The 27260-nt window shown below is 43.5% G+C and overlaps 1 protein-coding gene across 1 annotated transcript in view; it reads right to left on the bottom strand.

Annotated features, from left to right (window-relative positions):
• Positions 1-27260, bottom strand: part of LOC117726650 (protein kinase C-binding protein NELL1-like) — a 183911-nt gene that overhangs the window by 31486 nt on the left and 125165 nt on the right. The window contains exons 13-14 of the mRNA XM_034526897.1: positions 27001-27126; positions 13689-13811 (exon numbers count right to left, since the gene is read on the bottom strand). Of these exons, the coding sequence (XP_034382788.1) occupies positions 13689-13811; positions 27001-27126 (249 nt within the window). The remainder of the gene's footprint in view (positions 1-13688; positions 13812-27000; positions 27127-27260) is intronic.

Genomic DNA, 27260 nt, shown 5'->3' with positions numbered 1-27260 from the left:
AGCGCCCATGAGTCTGTACTACAGGTACCATGATTCTGGACTATAGCGGCCATGATTCTGGACTAGAGCGCCCATGATTCTGGACTAGAGCGGTCATGAATCTGGACTACAGGGACCATGATTCTGGACTAGAGCGGTCATGAATCTGGACTACAGGGACCATGATTCTGGACTAGAGCGCCCATGATTCTGGACTACAGGGACCATGATTCTGGACTACAGCGCCCATGATTCTGGACTAGAGCGGTCATGAATCTGGACTAGAGCGCCCATGATTCTGGACTACAGGGACCATGATTCTGGACTAGAGCGGCCATGATTCTGGACTAGAGCGGCCATGATTCTGGACTAGAGCGACCATGGTTCTGGACTACAGCGCCCATGATTCTGGACTACAGCGCCCATGATTCTTTGCACGTGTTGAAATGGCCCTCTGAGATTCTTGCGTTCATTAACAAAAAAATAAATAAAATCATATTTAATGTTCTAGTCACTTTTGAGCCAGTATTTTAATTTATTTTGTACTATATATCCATAACTGAACAGCCCTTCGTAATGTCCCTTTAAAATCTGTGGATCTCCATCTCCAAAAGTTAGACTGATCTCTTAAAAGCCTTTTCTATAATCCTTAATCCAAAATATAATTTGTATAAATATCCAAGAGTAAAAAGCTGCCTTTAAAAGGACCCAATGCTCTATTAAGTATGTATGTGCATGTTCAAAAGGTGGAATCACCCAAAATATGAAGAAAAAATAAATTCCTGCCACCTGCTACTTATCTTGATGAATCGACTTATTATAATAAATCGCACGGAGGCAGAGTTTTCTGGAAATATGGTTAAAATAGTATAAATACTCAAGAGTAAATACACACAGTTTAAGAAAGAGACGGTTTTGCATCCAACGGATGGCCTTGAAAAGCCGAGGTTGGCCTCTTTCAAACACGACCGCCATCTTTATGGGTTTCCAGTTGCCTAAAGCGCCATCGACCCGACAGCTCCTGGCGCCTTTCCAACACCGACGCCAGACGGACGCCGCAGAAAGCCGGCGAACATCGACACGAAGAAGCCGGAGATTTCTCTCGGAAACAGAAACACGAGCTGGAGGGAGAGTGATTATTGGACTTCCACCCTCCATTCATCACCAACACAGCGCCAATTGAATATTTAATGTCGCTTTCCGCGGTCCGCTGGATGTTCAACAAATGCGCCGTGAAAAACTTGAAAAAGAATACATACAGAATATAGTTTAAATTATTTCTAAATGTAGGATCAATAAGAAGTATATCCACATCCATCTGGGTGTTGCTGTAGATGTGTGAATATTATATCGACGCATCTGTGTTCCAATATCTCGCTTATTTGAAGCGGGGAAAAACTTCTTTTGGAGAAAGTTTGGAGGAGATCAGTTCACGAATAGAATACCAGGGACCTCGTGAATGAATAAATAACAACGCACGAGCCAAAACAGTTCAGAGTTGTTTTTTGAGTGCAAACTTATTGCTGAATATCAACTGAACAGAAAATGAAAAGAACATCCCAAAACCTCTCACCGACTCCTTTTGTTGTTGTTGTTGTTGTTGAATGAATCAGCATGTGGCAAAACATTAACTGGCCGTTCACGCCACGTCTGGATGATTTTATCTATTTTCATCTGTGTGGAAGAGTCGCGGGGGGGGCATGAACCTATCAGCGCGGCGAGGAGGGGGGGGGGGGGGGGGGGGGGGGGGGTTAGGGACGCCCTTGGCGGCGGGATGTGAGGAGCTTTCATAACCGAGGGGGTGCTGCCGCAGGGCGCCTCCCTCCACCCAGAATCCATTACCGACGACACCGTCCTCTCCTCACAACCTCTGCTCCGTCACTGATAAGAGGACGTTTACCGATGCAGTGGCGGAAATGACCCACGCAGCTGGAATCTGCAGGACGAGGAGGACGATATGCATCCCATCAGGTCATTTCATTCGAGGAGGAAGATCGTGATCTATAGGGTGACGATCTGTTTTTTTTCTTTTCCCCCCGTTATATTACAAGTTGGGCATTTCTACCTACAAGGGACATTTTACTATTTAGTTTATTTCCATCCTTCCGCAAGCACAGATTAAATCCAAAGCGTCCGGTCACCAAAACAAAGAAATAAAAATTAAAAAAAGTACTCTCTCAAAATTCAATAGGATGATATCCGCCTCGACTGAATCGCAATAAAAGATGAATGGAATCGAGTTTGTGGCTCACGGCGTCGAAAAAAAGCACGATTTTCACAATCAATGCATCTTCGGGCCGTCATTTTGAATGCAAAAAAATCATTAAATAAAAAAGGTGTCGACCTTTAGTCAAAGTCAACTATTTATCGTCGTGAAATAATCTTTGCTGCTGCGAGAGGAATAACGATCCTCACGGTTTATAAGTAAACCAGATTGTGCCGTGAATTAAATCTGTTAACGGAAGTCAAGGGACAAATGGTGTAAGCTGTTGATTGTGTGTTAGCGCGCAAATTATGTTTTTGTTTTTTTAAATGCGTCTTTTTAAACCTTGTGTTCTGCTTTGATTTTGAATATCTTTATTAAATATAAAACAAATTAAAAAATCTATTTAATTAGTCTCAGTGAGATTAAGATCTATTTTCCAAGCGCGCGCCCCTGAAATAAAACCGGTATTAAAATTAATTACAAGGATCATGAAATAAGAATCAGATAACAGGAATGTAAAGACTTTATACTTTGTCGGTAGTTTGCATTTAAAAAAAAGGTGCGTCGTACCCGTTCTGCCAAAATGAGGGATATCTGAGGATAATACAATAGTTACTACATCCAAACACAACAATAATACAATAGTTACTACATCTAAACAGGAGAGTTCCCTCAAACAGTGTGATGGAGGAAGAAAAGAGGCCAAACTTCAGGGTTCACCAGCCCAAGTGTTGATGGGGGCAGCACGACAATAAAAAGAGGATGCAACGAGAGTTGGGATGCAACAAGAGTTGGGATGCAACGAGAGTTGGGATGCAAAGAGAGGATGCAATGAGAGTTGGGATGCAAAGAGAGTTGGGATGCAAAGAGAGGATGCAATGAGAGTTGGGATGCAAAGAGAGTTGATATGCAAAGAGAGTTGTTATGCAAAGAGAGTTGGGATGCAAAGAGAGTTGGGATGCAACGAGAGTTGATATGCAAAGAGAGTTGTTATGCAAAGAGAGTTGGGATGCAACGAGAGTTGGGATGCAAAGAGAGTTGGGATGCAACAAGAGTTGGGATGCAACAAGAGTTGGGATGCAAAGAGAGGATGCAATGAGAGTTGGGATGCAAAGAGAGGATGAAAAGAGAGTTGGTATGCAAAGAGAGTTGGTATGCAATGAGAGTTGGGATGCAACGAGAGTTGGGATGCAAAGAGAGTTGGGATGCAACAAGAGTTGGGATGCAAAGAGAGGATGCAATGAGAGTTGGGATGCAAAGAGAGGATGAAAAGAGAGTTGGTATGCAAAGAGAGTTGGTATGCAATGAGAGTTGGGATGCAACGAGAGTTGGGATGCAAAGAGAGGATGCAATGAGAGTTGGGATGCAAAGAGAGGATGCAACGATAGTTGGGATGCAACGAGAGTTGGGATGCAAAGAGAGGATGCAATGAGAGTTGGGATGCAACGAGAGTTGGTATGCAATGAGAGTTGGGATGCAAAGAGAGGATGCAATGAGAGTTGGGATGCAACAAGAGTTGGTATGCAATGAGAGTTGGGATGCAAAGAGAGGATACAATGAGAGTTGGGATGCAAAGAGAGTTGGGATGCAACGAGAGTTGATATGCAATGAGAGTTGGGATGCAACGAGAGTTGGGATGCAAAGAGAGTTGGGATGCAAAGAGAGGATGCAATGAGAGTTGGGATGCAAAGAGAGGATGCAATGAGAGTTGGGATGCAAAGAGAGGATGCAACGAGAGTTGGGATGCAAAGAGAGTTGGGATGCAACGAGAGTTGGAATGCAACGAGAGTTGGGATGCAACGAGAGTTGGGATGCAACGAGAGTTGGAATGCAACGAGAGTTGGGATGCAAAGAGAGGATGCAACGAGAGTTGTTATGCAAAGAGAGTTGGAATGCAACGAGAGTTGGGATGCAACGAGAGTTGGGATGCAAAGAGAGTTGGAATGCAACGAGAGTTGGGATGCAACGAGAGTTGGAATGCAACGAGAGTTGGGATGCGCAGGTGGAGGAACCGACCAGGCGGAGCAGCAGCTGGCGTTGCACAGAAAGTATCCCATCATGCTCCGAGGAGACAACTCACGTTTCATTTCAACACACAAACAACCTTAAAAAACACACCAACCAAAAGCGTTTCTTTCTTGCCTGTTCTGACCACGGCCTTGACCTCGTTAGCCAAGCGGCACACACACACACACACACACACACACACACACACACACACACACACACACACACACACACACACACACAAAGAAGACATGTTGAGATCTTCTACTTCTAAAGAGTTCCAGGATGTAAAAAAAAAAAACACCCAAGTCTTGTGATATATATATATATATATATATACATATACACACACACAAGACTTGTGTCATTTCTATCCTTTCTTACAGTAGCTTTCTTTGAGGCAAATTGATATCTCAGAGTCTTTCTTTGATGAGCTGTGTGTGTTGTGTGTGTGTGTCGTGTCTGACCCTCCAAATGTTCTGCCTGGGAGACATTGCACTAATTAGCTGGAAAAAAAACCTGGATATCAGATTCTAGTGCGTCAGTGTGAGCACACGCACTCACACACACACACACACACACACACACACACACACACACACACACCCCAATGCCTGTCGTTCGTTCTCTCTGCATCTTTGGTCACAAAGAGACGACATCAACAGCGGCCAATGGATATTAGGAGAGAGTTTTATAAACCGACATATGATCCATATCTGTCCATCAGCGGACGGCTGGAATCATGGATCAGCTGATTTCCCAGTTATTTAGGAATATCATTCATCATTATATATATATATCAGGAAGAGTTATTTTGCCGTATTAGCATAAGCTCCTTTTGAACCGGTGCCAAAGAGAAACCTCGTCCTTTTAATGCAGACGTGTTCAAAGTCGGGCAAGAAGAAGTTCAGTGATGCCTCGGCTCCAGCCCGGTTACTGTTTAAGCCTATATTTATTTTCCTTTTGCCAAATGGACCATAAAAAGTATGCAGAATGAGCCACTAGCAGCTCCTGTTATGACAGCATGACGCTGAGAACTGTGATAATTAGTTTACTCTCAGCCAAGTTCCTGAGTATCAGCAGCTTCTTTATCATTTCACTTTTCACTCTATTATTGCAGCTCACTTAAAATGTCTCCGATGTGTTTTAGGCCGCCAAGTCCTCATTACAAAAAAACATTAATAAATCTGAAACATGTTTTTTACGTGGTGAAAGTAATGGATAAAAGTTAAAGGAGTTTTTCCTCGTCAAGTATTTATTTCCTCTACTTGTCCATTCGTGTGCGTGTGTGTGTGTGTGTGTGTGTGTGTGTGTGTGTGTGTGTGTGTGTGTGTGTGTGTGTGTGTCGCCTGCAGCCTGCCATAAATCAGTCAGGGCCCACAGATCTGAACTAAAGTGTTTTGGAGCCTGGAGCCTCCGGGCTTTGTGCTTTTCAGTCCCCGTCGAAAAAAAACCGTCTGTTTGAAAACATATTTCTTTATTTTTTTATTTCCACACCACAGCTACAGTATGTAGCAGGTGAATTTCTTTACGCTATTAGTGCAGCCTGCAAATTAAATTCACTATAATTCAGAGAACGGCGAGGGTACGCAGTTGGGTTCGGAGCGAAATTAGTTTTCTTTGAATTTCCAGTTGATTGGACGAGGGAGAAGGCATCTAGAGAAATTAGGCTTACATGAGATGGTGAGCATAACTTTATCAATACGTGAACTAATGCATCAGTTATCGTGCACGCGCACACACACACACACACATAGTGGTCTACACTTTATTGAAGAAAATACAAATGTATACCGTGTGAAAGTTGTATACTTGACTTTATTCACTTTTAAAATATATGAATACTTTTAAAGTCAAAGTCCCTGAAGCTATTTAATTACTGCATTAAAAGAAAAAGTAATCAGCAAGATATCAGTAATACAAAACACCATTTTTATTTGTTATTAATCAGTGTTAACTAATCAAATGACATGTTATTTGTTAGGATGCGCAATCCTTCAATTCTTAAAAAGAAAAGAAGCAGCCAGACATGTGCTCATGACCAATAAACAATCGACTGCTATCTGCTACCTCCGAAGCTGTGAGAGGAAGTGGTATTTTTTTATATTCTAAAAAATAAGAAACATATATATATATATATGTGTATATATATATATATATATATATATATATATATATATATATATATATATATCCATCCATCCATTTTCAATACCGCTTATCCTCATTAGGGTCACGGGGCGCTGGAGCCTATCCCAGCTGACATAGGGCGAAGGCAGGGGACACCCTGGACAGGCCGCCAGTCCATCGAGGGCACATGTAGGGACATACAACCAGTCACTCTCACATTCACACCTATGGGACATTTAGAGATCAATTAACCTGCAGCATGTCTTTGGACTGTGGGAGGAAGCCGGAGAGCCCGGAGAGAACCCACGCTGCCACGGGGAGAACATGCAAACTCCACACAGAAGGACCGCTCCGACCGGGAATCGAACCCGCGGCCCTCTTGCTGTGAGGCGACAGTGCTAGCCACTACACCACCGTGCAGCATATATATACATATGTATACATATATATACATATATATATATATATATACATATATATATGTATACATATACATACATACATATATATACATATATATACATATACATACATATATATATATACATATGTATACATACATATATATACATATATATACATATACATACATATATATATATATATATATATAGAGGATGCAATGAGAGTTGGGATGCAAAGAGAGGATGCAATGAGAGTTGGGATGCAAAGAGAGTTGGGATGCAACGAGAGTTGATATGCAATGAGAGTTGGGATGCAAAGAGAGTTGTTATGCAAAGAGAGTTGGGATGCAACGAGAGTTGGGATGCAAAGAGAGTTGGGATGCAACGAGAGTTGGGATGCAAAGAGAGGATGCAACGAGAGTTGGGATGCAAAGAGAGTTGGTATGCAACGAGAGTTGGGATGCAACGAGAGTTGGGATGCAACGAGAGTTGGTATGCAACGAGAGTTGGGATGCAACGAGAGTTGGGATGCAAAGAGAGTTGGGATGCAACGAGAGTTGGGATGCAAAGAGAGGATGCAACGAGAGTTGGAATGCAAAGAGAGTTGGTATGCAACGAGAGTTGGGATGCAACGAGAGTTGGGATGCAACGAGAGTTGGTATGCAACGAGAGTTGGGATGCAACGAGAGTTGGGATGCAAAGAGAGTTGGGATGCAACGAGAGTTGGGTTGCAAAGAGAGTTGGAATGCAACGAGAGTTGGGATGCGCAGGTGGAGGAACCGACCAGGCGGAGCAGCAGCTGGCGTTGCACAGAAAGTATCCCATCATGCTCCGAGGAGACAACTCACGTTTCATGTCAACACACAAAACAACCTTAAAAAACACACCAACCAAAGGCAGGGGACACCCTGGACAGGCCGCCAGTCCATCGAGGGCACATGTAGGGACATACAACCATTCACTCTCACATTCACACCTATGGGACATTTAGAGATCAATTAACCTGCAGCATGTCTTTGGACTGTGGGAGGAAGCCGGAGAGCCCAGAGAGAACCCACGCTGCCACGGGGAGAACATGCAAACTCCACACAGAAGGACCGCTCCGACCGGGAATCGAACCCGCGGCCCTCTTGCTGTGAGGCGACAGTGCTAGCCACTACACCACCGTGCAGCATATATATACATATGTATACATATATATACATATGTATACATATATATACATATATATATATATACATATATATATGTATACATATACATACATACATATATATACATATATATACATATACATACATATATATATACATATGTATACATACATATATATACATATATATACATATACATATATATATATATATATACATATGTATACATATACATACATATATATACATATATATATATATATACATATATATATATACATATATATATATATACATATACATACATACATATTTATATATATATATATATAAAGATAAATATATATATATATATATAAATAAATATATAAATAAATAAATAAATATATAAATAAATACATATATAAATATATATATATATATATATATATATATATAAATATATATATATATATATATATATATATATATATATATATATATATATATATATAACAAGGCAACATGGATCGTAGACACCGGCAAACTAAAGCAGACGACCTGACACTGAAAACAGGGAAACACACTGAGTACGTGCCAAGTCTCAAGACCAAACATGACACCGGCAGAGGGAGTAACTTTCAAAATAAAACAGGAAACCAAACAATTCCCAAAACCGGCTTGGCCCCATTGCATTTTTAGTGCTTCTGCAGGGAACTCATTTGCATATCCCGAGTGCCCACCGACCCACAAACTGTGCAACAAGACAACCCAGTCAGTATTTTTGAGAGCTGCCTGGATAGGAAAACAAAACCATTTCGGATGGAGCATCTCCACCCACATCGCCTGAGAACTCTCTTACCTCTCGCGAGCCGCTGATGGAGCCTCTGCATCTTGACGCGCTGCGATGCGCTGGCAGCGTATCGGGAGATTCTAGTCTGTATTACTGTGGTTTTTTTTTGCCATCGTCTCTGTATCGCGCTGACAAGCATCTCCAAGTTAAACAAAGAGCACCCTTTACACAGATTTTAATACAGCGCAAGAGACTGATGGGAGACAAGAAACACCCCGGATCAGATGGAACGAGGACATCACAGCGAGATATTAAATTACATTACGAGAGTGGATCTGAGAGAGAGAGGATATTTTCTCTTTGCTGCATAGCAGCCACATCTAACAGTAGCGAGCGGACTAAAAATAATAATTGCCTCAAATGATAATTGCTACAAAGCTTCAAAAACAAGTATGTTTAGTTTTTCTTCTTCTTCTCACCCAATTAATCATGGCTTCAGATGCCGTGGTATTCACCCAATTAAATGTTGTAAAACACACTGTGCCCTCTAGCACAGAGCTGCACAGAGCCTAATGTGTTGTTCCTATCAAAAAGGGAATGAAGGGGAGCAATAATTATGTAAACAGAAAATTAAACGCTTCAGACTTGTGGGGGGAAACGGGAGGCTAAATCCAACGCACCCCACTTCAGTTTTCACTTCCCTGCAGCAAACACCCCCCCCCCCCCCTCCCTTCATCTCTCAGAATGCATTAGCCTGGGTTTTCGCTGCTCGCTCCTAGCCGGTTGCAACACGGCTCCTCTGTGATTAGATCCGATGGCGAGATGAAGGGGGGGGGGGGAGTCGATGCTTTTGTCCTCTGCCCCGCTGTTTTAGACTCGCTACTCAAATCCTCTCTATTTAAAAAAAAAAAAAAAAAAACCTTTTGTCTGTACAAACCAGTCCTAGGGAATGAAACGGGACCATTAACGAGATTAGCTCACTCACGTCTGCTGAGTTCTGCGAGCGAGCTGCTGATCATTAGGCCGGCGGGCCCGGGGAACAATGCCGATCTATAATCTTTATGCCTCGCTCCGATTGAACTATTGTGTCTTATGACATATGGCTTTTTTTTTCTCCACAGGAGAAATGAAATACAAATAAAAGAGAGAGAGAGGAAGAAAGAGTGATTAAAGAGGGAGTCTAACCCCTCATTTTTTTCCCCACTTCCACAGAGCCCAGACGATCAATAGCAGTGAAATGGGGTCTTGAGACGGAGGCCCCCCCCCCCCCCCACCCCCTCTTCACGAGGCCCTGCAATCATCCCAGTTACAGCGGCCTGCTAGCAGCTGGGAACTTGGGCGCCGTATGTGATTACCGAGTGCGCTAACAAGAGCACTTTTACCAGCGCATTGGTGTGCAAAGAATGTGAACTCATTTAAATATCTGTTTCCCCTTCTTCAGATCCAAAGACAATAAAGTCACGACAAATATAAAAGCTCTATCTAGAAATTCAAGAGAGGCATAAAGGAATAAGCGATTGTCTCTCACCACCTGTCACACGTTGAGTTAATCACACCCTTTTTTTGGGGGGGGGGGGGGGGGGGAGGCTCAGAAAACTAGATTCTCGTTGCTCGAGGCTTTTTTTTGCCTTATTAACATTCGAGGGGACAAGCCGTGGAGCTCCAGTCGCACTCAGACTAATTCCCCCGTATTCCTGTGAGGGGCGGCGGTGATGTATGAGGGGAGCGAGATGGGGGGAGGCACAGGTCGATTGGCCAACACTGTCGCCATCACACGGTAATGAGATCTCATGGGGGGGGGGGGGGGGGGGGGGGAATGGAGAGGCCGATTCCTTTCCAAACTCTCGGCTCGCATAATACTAATTGGCCAGAACGGGAAAGACGTATGGGAAGCTTTAAGGACATTATTAAAAAGTCTGATCACAGGTGGGCTACAACATATGTGGACATGCTTATTAATGAACATATCTGTGTGTTGGCCTCGGGATGACTTATCCTGGTTTTGGAGCTAGGACCCCTAGTTCACCTCAGATCCATCTTACTGTTACAGAATACGGCGGCGATACATTACAGTTTGGGGAAGACCTTTCGGGACGAATTAAAGCCCCGTGGGCTCCAACATCAGCCGTAGACCTCGTAATGCCCCCCCCCCCCCCTCCCCCCCTCCCGACAGGAGTAGGACACACCTGCTTCTTTTTTCCCTAATCCTTTCCCTCTTCTTAAAATCTCTGTCTCTCCCTCCTCTCTTTCCACGTATCACTCTCTATCTTACCTCCTTTTTTCTCCCCGTGGCTGATCATCGGCGTGACGGACACGCCCCCCCCCCCTCCCCCCCTCCCGGTCCTGTCCTTCTAATTACGACATCGTTAGTGGTCACGGCGGTTGAGCAGCGATACGGAACGGGATCTTTAATGAGCGGGTCAAAAAGTAACCGATGGATGCTTTTATTATTATTTGTGTTTTAACGACTTGCGAGGCGATCAAATTATCCACAAGGCTGCTAAAGTTCAGCGAACACAGGACCGGAGGTTTTTCTTTAATTTTTTCTTTAACTAACGTTTGTAATTTTGAGGGCTTCAACATATTTTGGCGGAATTCTTTTTTTTCGTAAATCATGTTTCGGAACATCGAAAGCCTGATTAGGCTTAACGTTACTCCCTTCTCGTGGACAGCGGGCCCCGCATAAAGCACACAGTTATGAAAATCACATGAAAGGGATTCCTGAAGGCTCGTATGGGATCTCTTTAATTACAAATTAAGCAGTCGGTGCTGCAAATCCAACCGTTACGTTATTATGAATTGTGGCATTGATTGTTTGGGGAGATTCTTAGTCTTAGTGAATTAATTATTCAGGAAAAAAAAAAAAAGGTTAACTCTTTAATTGCTAACTTCATATAAGCGAAATCCATCCATCCGTTTATTTATTGCGCGTATGAGAAGTGTGGCTTATCGTGCTATGGGAGTTATTTGATGAGTGTGTAGTTTTCACATCAGTGTGCTGCCACTGAATCTCTCGCATTTAGAGATGATCCAAAAACTGCTTCACGAGGAAAGGAACTGTTTAAAACCATCAAGGCTTTGTGGTTTCTTTCATCTCTCCAATAATAACCAATAAAAGTACATCCGGTGAAGAGGTCTGGTATCAAATTCACTGACCAAATATACACATTTTTCTCTAAAATATCAAGACATTCAAAAGCTCAAAGTGCTCTTTGGCTAAATGGCAAAACTGAATGCTTTTAATGAGCGTTGCCCTCTGCTAATAAAAGAAAAAGAGGTGAATTTCAGGCATTTAAACGCAGCTTAAATCGGCCCCGTTATCTATTCTGTGGCCACGGTGTCTCCCCGAATAAAAGAGATTGTACCTCGGACTTCCTGGTTTCTTTGCCAGAGTGTTTCCCTTCACACGGCTGTTAATACTCAGGGGGGGGGGGGGGGGTTCCTCCAGCTGCAATAATGGACCCCGGGGGATGTTTGCTGTGCTCATCGGGGAGCTTGGAGCCGCGACGCTCCTCTGGCTTTTAGAAGATGCCGACGCTCTAACGAGTGTCCTCCGTCCCGACATGGACGCCTATCGACTCCCCCCCCCCCCCCCATCTACCATGAACCCGCACAGACGGTCCCACTGCGGCAGCCTTCAGTGCGGCAAATATACAGTTGAATGTAGTTCATGTGGGGGAACATGGACGAGTGGACACGGGGTCTGAAAGTGGAGGTTGTGTGTGTGTGTGTGTGTTGGGGGGGGTAGTCACTCAACTACAATAGAGACACAAATGCCAACGCAGGCTCCCATAAGTGCTTTTTCCGTGTAACGGGTAAACAAACGTACATTTAATTCTTCCATTTTGATAAACGAAGCTGGTAGACACAATGCAGATGGGGGGGAAATCATCAAACGGGGTCAGTGAGTCGGTCATCAGACAACAGGCGCTTCACAGAGTTGATTAAAGAGGCCTCGTGTCGTACGGGGCCGGCCAGCGGAAGCGGCTCGTTTTGTGCCCGATTGCCAAATTTTTTTCTTGGCAACGACATCGCCGTCGACTGGGACGAGCTGTTGACACCTCGGAGCGAAATGTCAACGACGCACCGAAAAACCGCAGGATGTTTGAACCTCGAGACGCAGGTCCTGTTTTTTTAGACACGCTTGTCTAAGGCTGGAATAGTTGAAATGGACCAGTGTGGGTTGGTCATTTTTAATAAACTCTGCAAGCGCATTGTTTTTTTTTTATTTTTTATTATCCGATGACGGATTTGCAATCTTATTGCCGTTTAACGATTTCCCATTCAGGGGAAGCTGCTACTGTGTTTTAACAGCTTTTATGCACCTATTGCTTGCAGAGCACGGCACTGAATTTGCATATGTATTTCACGGGGGTCAAATTCAGAGCATTATAAACTATTTGCAATGTAAAAAAAAAAATATATATATATATATATATATATATATATATAGTGGCGTCCGGTCAATCGCGCTCATTTCCAAAAGTTGCCTAAACCGAACTTACTGTGTGAAGTCATTTTTTTTCTGAAGGACATACTATGTTGAGCTAATTATCCACGTCAGAATGCATTCATTTTTCATTTATTGAGCCACTTTTCCACTTAGATTTAATCAGCGGCTGTCTATTTTCATTTTCTGAAGCTGACAAGTGCTTTAGATATTAGGCTTGAGTGCACTGAGAACACTATATAGCTGAATGGATGCCTTTATAAAGAGATTGGGTTGTTTTATATCTGCATATATACTGTATATACATATAACTGTAAGAGCTGTATGTACAACACACACTGCATGAAATCAATTCCTCCCTGCAGCGATGGAGAGGAGGCACAAAAAAAAACAGACTGAAACTGCTCCAGGATCAACGCTCATCATCTCCGCGCCAGCTGCTGCCTGGTTAGGTGATGCGAAGGAGGGCGTGAACCAGACCGACCCCCTCGTGTCACGGAGCAGAGGATCAGCCGCCATCAAAAAAGGGTTGCGGAGGGCGGTTCGGGTCTGCATCGGTGTGTCTGGAGGGGGGTTATGAACTTACCTCTGCAGATGGTGCCGTTGCCCACGTAGCCCGGCTTGCAGGTACACAGGTGTCCTCTGATGGTGTTGGTGCAGATGGCGTTCTCATCACACAAATTCGGTCCGCTGGCGCACTCGTCATGCTCTGAGGGAGAGATGGAGAGAGAGAGAGACTGTGCAGTCAGTATGTGTATGTGTATGTGTATATGTGTGTGTGCGTGTGTGTGTGTGTGTGTGTGTGTGTGTGTGTGATAGAGAGAGGTCATTGATAGAAAAAAAAATGAATTTCTGTTTGAGGCGAGCAGCTAGTTGGCTGAGACTATGAGCTCACAGCTGAGCTTTCTGAACGTCCACATTTTCCAAACACCGGGGCAGCTCGGCACGTTCAAAGTGAATCAAATAAATAAATAATATACTTCAAACACTGTCCAAAAAAGGCACAGCTGCTTTTTCTCGCCTGTATTTATTTTAAAACCACCGAGGGGGGGGGGGGGGGGTAAAGGTGTTAGATTCTACATTTGATACATGCCAGGTGCGCTGCCTGATTGCACAGTATCAGCAGCAATTAGCCTAATGATGTTGGCTAAAATATACGAGTGACGAGCGAGAGACACAAACAGCGCTGATAAATACATCAACGAAAAAACCGTGTAAACAAGTCAACGCTTTTCTCGACGCTTCTTGGTTTCACACGGGACATGAACACGGGCCTCCTGAATGAAAGTTGGAGCAGAAATGTCCAAATTCAACGTATCTGATTAGCAGAAACGTACGTATTTTACTTAATCAACACCACAGAGGGGGGAAAAAGATTTCTGTTAGTATAATATGACAGACTATGACTTTTTTTGTTGCTTTTCACATATTTATACATATTTTCATTGACGTTTCCAATGCAATTATCTTCTAACTCATCAAAACAATGCGACATTACAAATGTTACGGCGGTTAGCGACGGCACGGTTAGTTTAAGAGGATGCATGGTTAGTTTAAGAGGATGCGCGATTAGTTTAAGAGGATGCATGGTTAGTTTAAGAGGATGCGCGATTAGTTTAAGAGGATGCGCGATTAGTTTAAGAGGATGCGCGATTAGTTTAAGAGGATGCGCGATTAGTTTAAGAGGATGCATGGTTAGTTTAAGAGGATGCGCGATTAGTTTAAGAGGATGCGCGATTAGTTTAAGAGGATGCGCGATTAGTTTAAGAGGATGCGCGATTAGTTTTAGAGGATGCACGATTAGTTTAAGAGGTTAGTTTAAGAGGATGCGCGATTAGTTTAAGAGGATGCGCGATTAGTTTAAGAGGATGCGCGATTAGTTTAAAAGGATGCACGATTAGATTAAGAGGATGTGCGGTTAGTTTAAGAGGATGCGCGATTAGTTTAAAAGGATGCACGATTAGATTAAGAGGATGCGTGGTTAGTTTAAGAGGATGCGCGATTAGTTTAAAAGGATGCACGATTAGATTAAGAGGATGTGCGGTTAGTTTAAGAGGATGCGCGATTAGTTTAAGAGGATGCGCGATTAGATTAAGAGGATGCACGGTTAGTTTAAGAGGATGCGTGGTTAGTTTAAGAGGATGCGCGATTAGTTTAAGAGGATGCACGATTAGTTTAAGAGGATGCGCGGTTAGTTCAAGAGGATGCACAATTAGTTTAAGAGGATGTGTGGAGCCGAACCAACCAATCACTGTGCAGATGGGAGCATCAAAGTAAGCCGAGTTCTCTACGCCTGACGATACGTTCCGCTCTCCCTAACAGGGTCCTCCGTGGGCTGGATACATACATACCACAAACACACAGTGCAACTTCAGCAGGATGAAAATATGTCCCTTACCGATAGCACTTTGTTTTGTTGTTTAGCACTTTAGTAGCACTTAAATGGCACTTACAGATAGTATTCTGTAGTTTAACGTTATTGAAGAAATTGTACTTGCTTGATTCTTGTTGTTCTGAGTTTGGACTCATGGTTTAATGCACTTATTGTAAGTTGGATAAAAGCGTCAGCTAAATGACATGTAATGTAAAAAATAGGCGGCATTAAATTAGTTTCATTCACGAACCGCTGACCCGCTAATAGCTCGGTGATACACGACCCGGTGCTGTATGAACTACACATGTTCAGGGCCCTTGTTTTATACTCTGCTGGGAACCACGAAGTCCTCTCTTGACTGTTATGGACGTGTTGCCGTTGGCTCAAAGCAAAAGGGAACGAGGGGTGTGTTTAGTGCTGGAGGCGGAGCTACGCAACTTGAGCCCTGCTTTTTCGGGCTGTTTGCTTAAATAACCTTAAATTGACTCATTGGTGATTCTGCTCAGGACCCCGAAGAAAGTTTACAATGAATTAAAAAAAAAAATGCTTTAGGTGTTGAGTGTCCTAGGAAGATTTTAAAGGTCTCCTCAGCAGACTGAATGGCGGCTTTCACGAAGCGATTCCGGTGAAATTATAATTTTGCCAAAATATATGCCAAATATTATGTTCCCCTTCATCTATGTTTGCTTTCGTTGATAGCAAATGGCAAACAGGATGCGATAGTAGTAAATAAATAAATATGCAAATTTATTTATTTCCTTTTTTGTTGTGAAAGTGTGTCCGTTTTAGGTTTTGTAAATCCTCATTTAGATTTAGATTTTCACTACGCAAACAACGACGTAATGCGCTATAAATGTGCATATTCCCCCAAGATGATTAGCAGTTCCTTCAAATTTCCCACGAACCGAGTGACACGCGTTGAAACCGGCGCCACCGAGGAGCTGCAGCCGCGGGACGCTTTTCCAATCTCGCCGGTTTTGCCTCGTTTCTCATTTTACAGTAAAAACGGGAACGGCAAAAAAAATCCGTCTCTTTTGAGGCCATAAACCATCAATGCGGTAAAAAGGAAATTGGACGGCCGGGTTTTACCGTTGTGAATCGGAGCTTCACGAGCACCGATTTTGGAAGCTGCTGCAGTGGGGGGGGGGGGGGGGGGGGGGGGGGGGGGGGGTTGGGACCGCTCGTCTTCCGATTGGTTGTTTTTTCCGTGGTGGAATTTAGCAAAACGCCATTAGGAGCACGACAGTCTTTTTACAGACTATCTGCCTCAGGATATAGTGACAGTTTATGCAGACATGTCAGACACTTTAACAGCTTTAAGTCAGTGTTCTGCGGCGGCTTGCTGGTGATGCTAGAAGTCAACATGTCAAAAAAAACACTACGTCGACTACGTGTTCCACTAACGAGGATCATAACGCGGCGGCTCTGGGTTTGACCCGAGGCCACCGCGGAGCCTGCATAAGTGGCAATGCGCAATTAAGAAGGGGGATCAGATGAAAAGGAACATCGTTATTACAACACGAGATAACAATTATGGAGAGATATCTCTGTTGCTTATGAATACGAGATTAATTCATTTTATTGACTCGCCACTTACTGCTGAGCGCGTCAAACCGATTGAGACCGCGGCGAATGCGTCTTCCGACGTGATTTTCCGAGGTGATTATGAAACAACGCGTTAAAAGAGCAACCTTTTTGACGACGGTGGGGATTTTTACAACGGAGCATTCGTTACATCAAACCATGAACTGCGTCTTTAAGTGCCAGTCAGGAAGTGGCCCGAGGCGGCCTCCGCTCGCGAGGTGCACTCTCACTCCAAACGCACACTCTCTTCATTAATATGCAAACGCTTTGGTGGGAGTCATGACTAATACATTCCCAGTAATTAATGAGTGGTGCTCATGAAGCCCCCGGAGCCGCGAGGAGAAATTATTTAGCTTTTCTCTTCCCAAGGATCCCCCCCCCCCCATTCCACCACCACCCACCCACGCCGATCTATAAAGTGGAGGTGAATGTCAACCGTGCTGGTTGGGTGGCGCGGGAGTTTATGTGGAGGGATATGAAAATGTGTGCTACATTAACGGTAGAGTAATAGAGGAAGAGTTGCATTATAAAATATTCAGCGTGTTAATGCGCTGTGAAGCTTGCGGGAAGGGGGAGTGCAAACACAATCAAAACAACCGGCGTCCGCGGGCTGCTTATTAATGCCGTTTAATGTTTTCATTTTTTTTATTATGGAGTTGGAAGCACAGGCGTAGATGGATAATCAGCGAAAGTGAAGGGTAAAAAAAAAACTGCCAAGCAGAACAAGCGATACGTCCTTTAGGAGCCAGCGTAAGCTGCCCTCTCTGACCGGTTGGTATTTTCCCGTCCTTGAAAACAAACAAACAGGCAGATGGCATAGATACACATAATCGACTCAATTATCACTTCTAACGAGGGGGAGCGGTAGAAATGTATGCGTCGACTATTTTCCCCATCGAACCCCCCCGATTTCTGATTCTTAGGGTATTTTTTTTTTTTTCAATTCCAATGTGTTTAATTTACGCGAGTAAATAAATAAAGTTGGCAGGGTTTTGCATCACCAACACCCACTGGCCATTAGAGGTACTGCATTTGAATGTGCCTTAAAAATGCTGGACTGAAAAAAAATTAATTGCACCTCACACAGATTAAATATGTAGAAACCATCAGAGATTTATTAAAAAAAAAATCTACCGGTTGTCTAATTCAAGGGGGTTCTTTCGAGTGACGAATGACGGTGTCAATGAACAGACATGACATTGACGGTAGCGAGCCTCGGCGGAGATAACGACAGCCCCCCCCCCCTCGTCTGAACACGCCTCCGCCCGTCACTTTCAGGTTTTGGTCTTATTGGTGATGATTATAGAGCGATGCGCTGTCGGGCCCGGACATGTTGAGGTGACCCCCCCCCCCCCCCCCCACACACACACAAAGTGCTGGGCTAATGATGCGTAATGACTGATGGTCAGGACCACGGACAGCGGCCGCCCCACTCGGAGTGGCCTCTGCACTGTCAACACACCGGGAGAACAAAGGGTAATAGGAGGATCAGAGGGCGGACTGGGGTTATTTCTCATTTCAGGGAATTACTGGCAAAAACAATATGTGTCCCCCCCCCCCCCAATGAGGGGCAGCACAGAAATAGAGCTCTGTCTGAAATCACAGCTCCCTATGGGGGTTGGTAGTTTAGTGAGCAGTGAATCCACCCAGAACCCTCTCTGGAGGTTTTAATCCATTACCTTTCCACCTTCTAAAAGGTGCTAACAAGAACCCACCCCGAGAACCCTCTCACTGCCTCTATAACCAACACGGGGGTTCCTCGCGAGGCTCTTAAAGGGCCGGCGCTGAAAAAAACCTTTCGACTTGATGTGCTTTATTAAAAAGAGAAATTTGCCATCGCAATGTAAAACAAAACTGTTGTCTTGAGTAATATGTTGAATTTTGTACTTTTTTTAAATTATAGTGTGTGTGTGTGTGTGTGTGTGTCAGCGTCGTGTTCAATGTGCAAACCAAACGCATTACGTCTGTCTTTTTAAAAACAGATTTTTGAAGAGAGAAGACATGCGAGCTTGAGCATCTTTTGTAAAGAGAGGACAGCTATAATGTTGTGAGTGTGCTGCTGAGGCCCGGTCATCCGTCCTGGACCGTTTTAAAGCTCTCTCTCTCTCTCTCTCTCTGCACTAACCATCTCTCTTCCAGCGGCATTGCCTCCACACAATACGTTATGTTTTTATACCCCTTTTGGTTTGATTCATAGTTATGTTCTCGTCTCTAGGTTTTCTCATTACACATATTTCACTCAAACTGGATTGTCAATGTCAATTCACAGCGTTTGTCTTTTTTAAATGTCGCAGAGAAAAACTTAAACTGCAGTCGGTGTTCATGGCGTCTGCCGACATTTCTACGCTCGTATATTTTCAACGCTCGCGAACCATTTCAGAAAAAAAAAGAAATCTCTCTAAAAAACCTGATATAAAAGAGATGAACTCTGTGCATTATGGGATTTATGAGTAAAAACCAACACCTCATGATTCACTTTTACTTTGCATAATAAAATGCGTCCTCGTCTCTTTAGCTTTTCACGTTGTCTCGTTTCAATGATGTCAAACAGAACACTTCAGTAATGGGAAGTTTAATGACCAGTGAAAGGCCCATAAAAATAAAAATAAAAAATAAAAAGAGCACGGCAGGATACTTTTCCGTCTATATTTTCTTTTTCTTTTTCTTTTTTTTTTTTGCGCTAATGCAAAAGTTGTCATTTTCACTTTGCAGCCGTGGCCTTGATGCTCACCTTGACGGGACGTGAACGCATCAGAGATCTGTCCCGCGTCACTAGGGGGACAAATATTGATTGCCTGTCATAGCATTTAGCCTGGAGGACATGGATTTCCATAAAAATGAGTCGGGGAGAAAGAAATTCAGAATTTCCTCCCAAGTAATCCAACCTGGAGTTTAAGAGGCTGTTTTATTTTGGACCCAACAGCCGATTTATTCCACCCTGCACAATACAAGAGGAATAAGAAGATCTCATTAATGCCGTTTTATTGAAACAAAGCGGGGCTTAAAGGGCTGCTTGTATAGAGCAGTGGTGCCTTAGGTACCTAAATGTAGTCTGGTGCCTTTTTAAGACTCTTTTAGGATGCATCTGGACTTCAATTTCCCTTCATCACCTTTTTTTATCCCCAGGGGATTCGGCCGTGTGTTTCCAGCTGTCTGTCTGTCTGTCTGCAGCTAATCTCGCATACCGCTGGATTTATCAGCCCAATATCTTTTTTTTTTGTGCTCATTTATTGCCGTGTGCTCAAGGACCTCTCATGGTTGAAGTGGCGGATTTACCCTCAACATTACAAGTCGGCGCGGCGCTTTCCTCAGAGGAATAAATTGTCATCTATTTCAGTTTTTTTGAAGACATATTTTAATTAATGTTTTACATCGTCAATGACCGCTGACTCCTCACGACTCTTAACCGGCTGATAGAAGTGTTCATCAAACTGCTTCAGTTTGGACTATTATGACTATGGAAGAGAGAGCTAATTCAGCCGTAGGCAGCTAACGGGGAAAATCCTACGGTGCGTTTGGCTAATAGAGCCAACAGCTAACGGGGCTAATTCAGCTAAGAGCTAACGGGTCTAATAGAGCCAACAGCTAATGGGGCTAATTCAGCTGAGAGCTAACGGGGCTAATAGAGCTAACAGCTAACTAGGCTAATTCAGCTAAGAGCTAACGGGGCTAATAGAGCCAACAGCTAATGGGGCTAATTCAGCTGAGAGCTAACAGGGCTAATAGAGCCAACAGCTAATGGGTCTAATAGAGCCAACAGCTAATGGGGCTAAGTCAGCTGAGAGCTAACAGGGCTAATAGAGCTAACAGCTAACTAGGCTAATTCAGCTAAGAGCTAACGGGGCTAATTCAGCTGAGAGCTAACGGGTCTAATAGAGCCAACAGCTAATGGGGCTAATTCAGCTGAGAGCTAACGGGTCTAATAGAGCTAACAGCTAACGGGGCTAATTCAGCTGAGAGCTAACGGGGCTAATAGAGCTAACAGCTAACGGGGGCTAATTTAGCTGAGAGCTAACGCAACTAAACGCACAGCAGGACTGTAGTCGGAGCACAGCAACAGAAACAGGCTATAAACATTAAGAGATTAAGATCAAATAAGGTTGTTAGGGAAAGCTTCCCTTTTCCAAATGGAGCAACACTAGCATTCGTTTCGGAGTTGTGTTTTCTGGTCACGTTACGAGTGTAAGCCCCGTGGTCCTGTATCTGACTCTTTAGCAGCACTTTGTTCAACAACTCTCTCTTTTTTTTGGGGGGGGGGAGGTTTTTTGGTCGAAAACCGCAACCTACTGTCTGGAAACGGCACGTATAAGGATCGGAAGAGCGAAAATGGACCAAATATATGTCAGAATAAGGACATTGGCAGGTGATTCGCCCTCCCTTACCTCACCAGTTTTCTCATAAAAAGACAAGCACTATTCTTAACTAAGATGTAACTCTATATATATATATATATATATAGAACCAAGTATAAGAAACCCTGTGAATAGAACTCTTTGAATATATTTTTTATATCTGATGGTTGATACGATTGTTATTGTTTTTTTCTTATTATTTGTACATATTTACTTGCTTAAACATTCACTTTATATTTAAAGACTTGGCCAGATGCATGCTTAATTTCTTTTATCCTTCCTTACTTTCAAAAGGATTTATTTCTTGTCAAACTGAAAATAAATACCTAAGTATAAAAAATAATTGGGGGCAAAGAACAGCTTATACAAGTTTTTTTTTTTTTAGGGGTCATTTTTGGAAGACACTTCTAGAGATGAGAATGGTGGGTGGGCTGCAACAAGCCGATGCTGGAACTATACCGCCCAAAATCAAACAGTAAGTAACACGAGGTTCCAAAATGGTCTTGTTTTGGCCAAGATTGTTTGGCAAAGGGGGTATTTTTATTTTATTTTAAAGGGCAAACAGACGACTATCATGTCACACTGTTATACCAAACTGCTTTACAATATACCTACGCATCAAAGCACACACATTTACAGGTAATGTGGCATTATTCAGAAGGATAAGCACAGGAAATAATCACATTTTGCAATAAAATGGGGAGCAGGCAGGCAGGAAAAGTGCCTCCAGAAGAGAATTATGCACATCTACTGAGGTGTTACTGCACGTGCTGTTAGAAATATTAAGCACTAAAGACATGGCAATTTAAAAAAACACACATGCGTCACACTATGCTGCAGATATTTCCATTTACGTCAGGAATTACTGCCACTTCTTTAGTGGCTTTAGCTCGGGTGTGCTCAGAGCCCGCTGCTGCAATGTAATGCAATTTATTAACTTCCCAATGAAATATACAGCTCAAGGCGACAAAGATGCTTAGGCTGCACTACACATCAATGTAAGCATGTTTCATTAATGCGCTCTCGTCGGTGAAACATCCGTCCCATAAGCCGCACAGGGCGTGATTATTCCACATGTTTTCCATGTGTATTCAGCCAGGAGAACAGGAAGACGATGCAGCGCAGAAGAAGAGACAAAGCGGAGTGACACGAGGACAAACGTCACTCCGGGTGGTTGTACGGTCTGCGGCCGGGCAGGAAGAAACACTCCTTACATCAAAACCTTTACGGGAGGGGAAGCTAAATATAAACACCGGCTTCTCAGAGCGCATTACAAATGGATGAACGTGAGGACGAAGCTTCCCAAAACGGTGCTTGATGGCCTTGTTAAACTGCCCGACCTCCATTTGTGAAGAGTTTAACGTATACAGGGAGGGGTTGCCAGGGTTTTTCCCGAGCTCGTCACACCTGAGCTCCACATTCATTACATGTATAATTGGAAGTGGATTTGATGACATTTTCGTTTAACATATAATGTTTCTTCGTGTCCCGATGCTTGAATTTTGAAGACTATATGTAGCACCTGATGCATGAAATTAATGGCAGCTTCTTTTGGTCAGCTGTGAAGCAGAGCCTGAGGTGTAATGTCTATGAACGGCAGCGGGATAAGAAAAAAAAGTATTGATCAGTAGAGAAATATACATTCGAGGTTTAAAGGCAGCAGCAGCTGTTTGAATGAAGGATTCTCAAACTTAATTTGACTGAAATACAGTTTGAATAGCACCGTGCGTTTGTGTCAGGCACAGAAATAATAAAAGGAGTTGTGGGTGAACAGACTAATGGTATCCATTTGAGCTCGATTCATGTGATGTTTACATAAATAAAAGTTCATAAAAAAAATCTACAAGTTCCACAAAGTTAGCTGGAGTTCGTCTCGTTGCATCTTGTTTAAGTTCAGTTTTTTTTTTTTAAAGATAAGTAGTAGCCCCGCCCTCCTGTCTTTCATTACAAATCTCTTTATGTGGTTTTTACAGTTTTTATGACACCCATGTCTTTAATGCATTGCTTATTATGCATCATAACCTGCTTATAACACTGTATAATTATAGTCAGAAGCACAACAATCACAACACGATGATAAAGCATTGTATAATGACTAAGGGCAAGTGTCACAATACTTTTGAATTGCAAGGATCCTAGTGAATTATTATTCCTATTTTACTATCGTCATGCAATTTTTTTCATTATGATCTGTGTAACGTGACAATAAATTACTTTCTTACTGAACAATGATCACTTTGGAGTTACATAAAATAATGTATATATAGAGTAGTTCAATACAGACAAGGGTGTTCTAGAAAGTATGACTATGATGTACCGAGACTTCTGTGTGCCAACAATCAGGAAGCACCGACATTGAGGCTGTTATCCGCCAGCAGTTCTTACACGATGGCGTCTTGAGAGTCCACTGAGAGCAGAAAGTGAGCTCTTCACTCTATTAGAGAGTTTCAATGTCTCCACACGGTGTGCACAGCTTTAGTTCAGGACTTCATTGGTAAAATGGCTACGGTGCACTTTATCTCCGGGCCTGAGCTGAACCCGCTCTCGGGAGTTTTATTTACAGGAAGGCAGCGACCTTTGACCTCTCATTCCAGCCGGGTTTAATCTCCAACCGCAAACCTTATCAGCGCCCGCTTAACGTAGAAAAACAATTCCTTTTAAAACCAGAGAGAGAGAGAGAGATCGTGCGATAAGTCGGACAACCATTCCCACAATTACCTTTTGGCAGACTATTACATAAAGACCGAGGGTAAACACCGGGTCTAAGTTCAACGCATCAACCATAACAATACTGCTGTATTCTTGGATATAAATACGTATCCATATTAGACAGTCAAGTTTTTTTTCCCCCGTGCTCGAAAACCTCAAAAAGTGAGCAGTTTTTTTTGGGGGGTGCTCGCCAGAAACACGACAGCTCTGAGAAGGGCGAGATACGGGAACCTCACGACTTCCTGCCACCTCTCCTCTTCCCTCAGCTGCTTCCATAGGGGTGAAATCAAGTGGAACCGCCATTACCGTGCAGCCTCCTCCTATATTGTTTACGGGGAGCCGTCCTCACAAGGCCCCCCCCCCCCCCCCACCCCACCCCGCCAGGCAGAGCGGAGACGGAGAGAGAGAGAGGGAGATGAGGCCGAGAGAGCCTCACGAAAAAAATCTGCAATAGGTGACATTTTTATTCCTCTGGAGGAAAAAGGAGACGCGCAGATTTGTAATATTGAGGCGACATCCGTAGTCCGCGTGGCGCCCACGGCGACGTGAGCTAAGTTTTTGCGGGCGGGCGAAAAGCCGAGATGTCTGCAGAGTTCACACACACACACACACACACACACACACACACACACACACACAACGCTAAAAGGCAGGAACAAACACAAAGCACAAATACTTCAGTCAGCGATTGTCATCAAACGCACGTCTCCCGCGGTCCTTTTCTTAGCTCTACTTGATTGCAACGATTGAGACTTGAATGGTGACAGAAGCCTATAAAATTTTACAAATATCAACTTATATTACCCCATTATTGTCCCATATTACCATTCTTTATCCAAATGTTGCATAAACCATGTTATTGTTTGCAGGTTACCATATTGTTACCCATCATTTTTACAACTGAATTGTTTTGCCTTGTTGCAATCTTTAAATGCATTGATTATCCTTTGTTATTTGTTCCTTTTTTCACCCCGTTACATGAATTTAATCCTAATATTACTCCCTCTCATATATTGTCAATACCAAGCCACTCCCCGGTTAACACTTTGATAATCACACATCATGACTTAATTATTACCTCTTTATTATCAGACCTGTACCACAACCGCGCTGTAATTATAAAGTTACTGAAACGTGTAAAGTAAACCTGAAAATCCTTTAAAGCACTTTTGATTGCGATGACGTTACAATAAACTGCTTCACAGAATAATAGTACAGTGGGGAAAAGTTCAAAATAAAACCAACAGCACTGAAAACTAATAAAATGAGTGGTGAGTGTTAAAGGGATATAACATAACATGTAACAGCATCAGGCCACTACAGTATGTGCCTAAATGTATGGTACTGCATATGGATAATTGAGGATTAATATGGCTTTTATTTTTTTTAATATATGCACTTGTCTCCCACCTGCCAATTGTTAGGATGATTAATAATAAAACGCAGAGCAGCCACTGGACTTTCGCTAATGGCTTGACAGAACAAGAGCCCGTGTGTGTGTGTGTGTGTGTGTGAGTGTGTGTGAGTGTGTGTGTGTGTGTGTGTGTGTGTGTGTGTCCTGCTTAACGCGGCGACAACAATATCATTACCACGAAAAGGGCTCTCCACATCCAGACAACAATGAAGAATAACAATGACGATTTCAGCACAACGCACCGATTACAGAAGCTAATGTGCAATCGTGTTAGCGACGTGGGGAGAGAGAGAGAGAGAGAGAAAAAAAAATAAAATAAAAAGGAAGCGGACCGCGGGCGCCAACTCCGAAACCCCCGAGAAGAAGCTGAAGGACAAGCTGAAAGGAGGGGGGGAAGGAGACAAGAGAGAGGGGATTTATCTCTCCCAGCAGATGTAGAGCAGGCTCCTTGGGCTCCTTGGGCTCCTTGGGCTCCCAGTCAGCAGCCAGGACCGTTTACAAGCTGGAGAAATAGATTGATTGTCTATGGATCCGCGGCCCCTGTGTGGCTGCCAACTCGCAAGCTAATTAAAGAACACTTCTCCGGGAGGAAACGCCGAGCGGCGACCGAGCGCATCCCATTCAGAGAGAGAGAGAGAGAGAGAACACACATTGCTCTGAGCTCCTGCCCGGGAAAAAGAAAAGCACTGCACACAGGTGTCACCGCACAACCGCACGCCGAGAGATTGCTCGAGCCGCGGAGATAAAACTCGCATAGAACATTGTGTCGCCATTGTGTTGTTAAAAAAAGTAGGCAAACATGTCGAGGGGGGTGTGTGTGTGTGTGGGGGGGGGGGGGGGGGGGGGGGGGTTGTTTCCGTACGTTGCACCCTGACATTCAGCTCCAGAGAGTGTCAGCGAAGGTAGCGGGAACATTTTGTTCAAATCTGAATATATTTTTTATCCCCGACAAGCCGTTAACAATGAATGGTCGCGATCACCCGCGCGGTTGTTCACGAGTCTCCTAACCTTTATTTATATAAAAAAAAAAAGAAAAAGGCTGACGATGACGGATTCACCAGTCGGTCTGGCGTTAATTTCATCGCACGCTTCATTCGATATCAGACGGCTAAAGATTCGGCGCCATGTGCTCGGGCAATGTACATATCAGGGAGATTTATGTCGTGACTTTCCTTATATGGGAAGATGGAAAGTTAGCATATCCGTAGCCATAGGTGTGACAACGCTGTTCTGATGAGGTACAATAAGTCAATAGCAATCAAATGATATATATCCCACGATGATAACTTAAAACATATTGGAATCATGCTCACGTATCGTACAATAAGTTGCTACGTCATTATATATATATATATATCGTGCAATAGGTCAATGACGTCATTATCGTGGCAGGCCCAGTTGAAGAGTGTGTATGAATCGTGCCGTTACATAACACAGGTGTGATGAGTCGGCCATCATGACGTACCGGTGCAGGAGTATTCGTCCACTCGGATGAAGCCGGGCAGACAGTCGCAGCGATGGCTGCCGGGCAGGTTGACGCACACCGTGTTGGACTGGCAGTAATGCATCTGGGTCGCACACTCGTCGATATCTGGAGGACAAACAGAGCAAATATAGAGAGAGAGAGAGAGAGCGTATTAATAACCGCCCGACGGGCCTCCAAAGACAAAACTCGGGGACGCACAGAGCGGCTGATGGAGCTCACTGAACGGCTTCAACGGCCGT

Source organism: Cyclopterus lumpus, chromosome 3, assembly GCF_009769545.1.
Source record: "Cyclopterus lumpus isolate fCycLum1 chromosome 3, fCycLum1.pri, whole genome shotgun sequence".
Lineage (NCBI taxonomy): Eukaryota > Metazoa > Chordata > Actinopteri > Perciformes > Cyclopteridae > Cyclopterus > Cyclopterus lumpus.
This window is presented reverse-complemented; position numbering and strand designations above follow the sequence as displayed.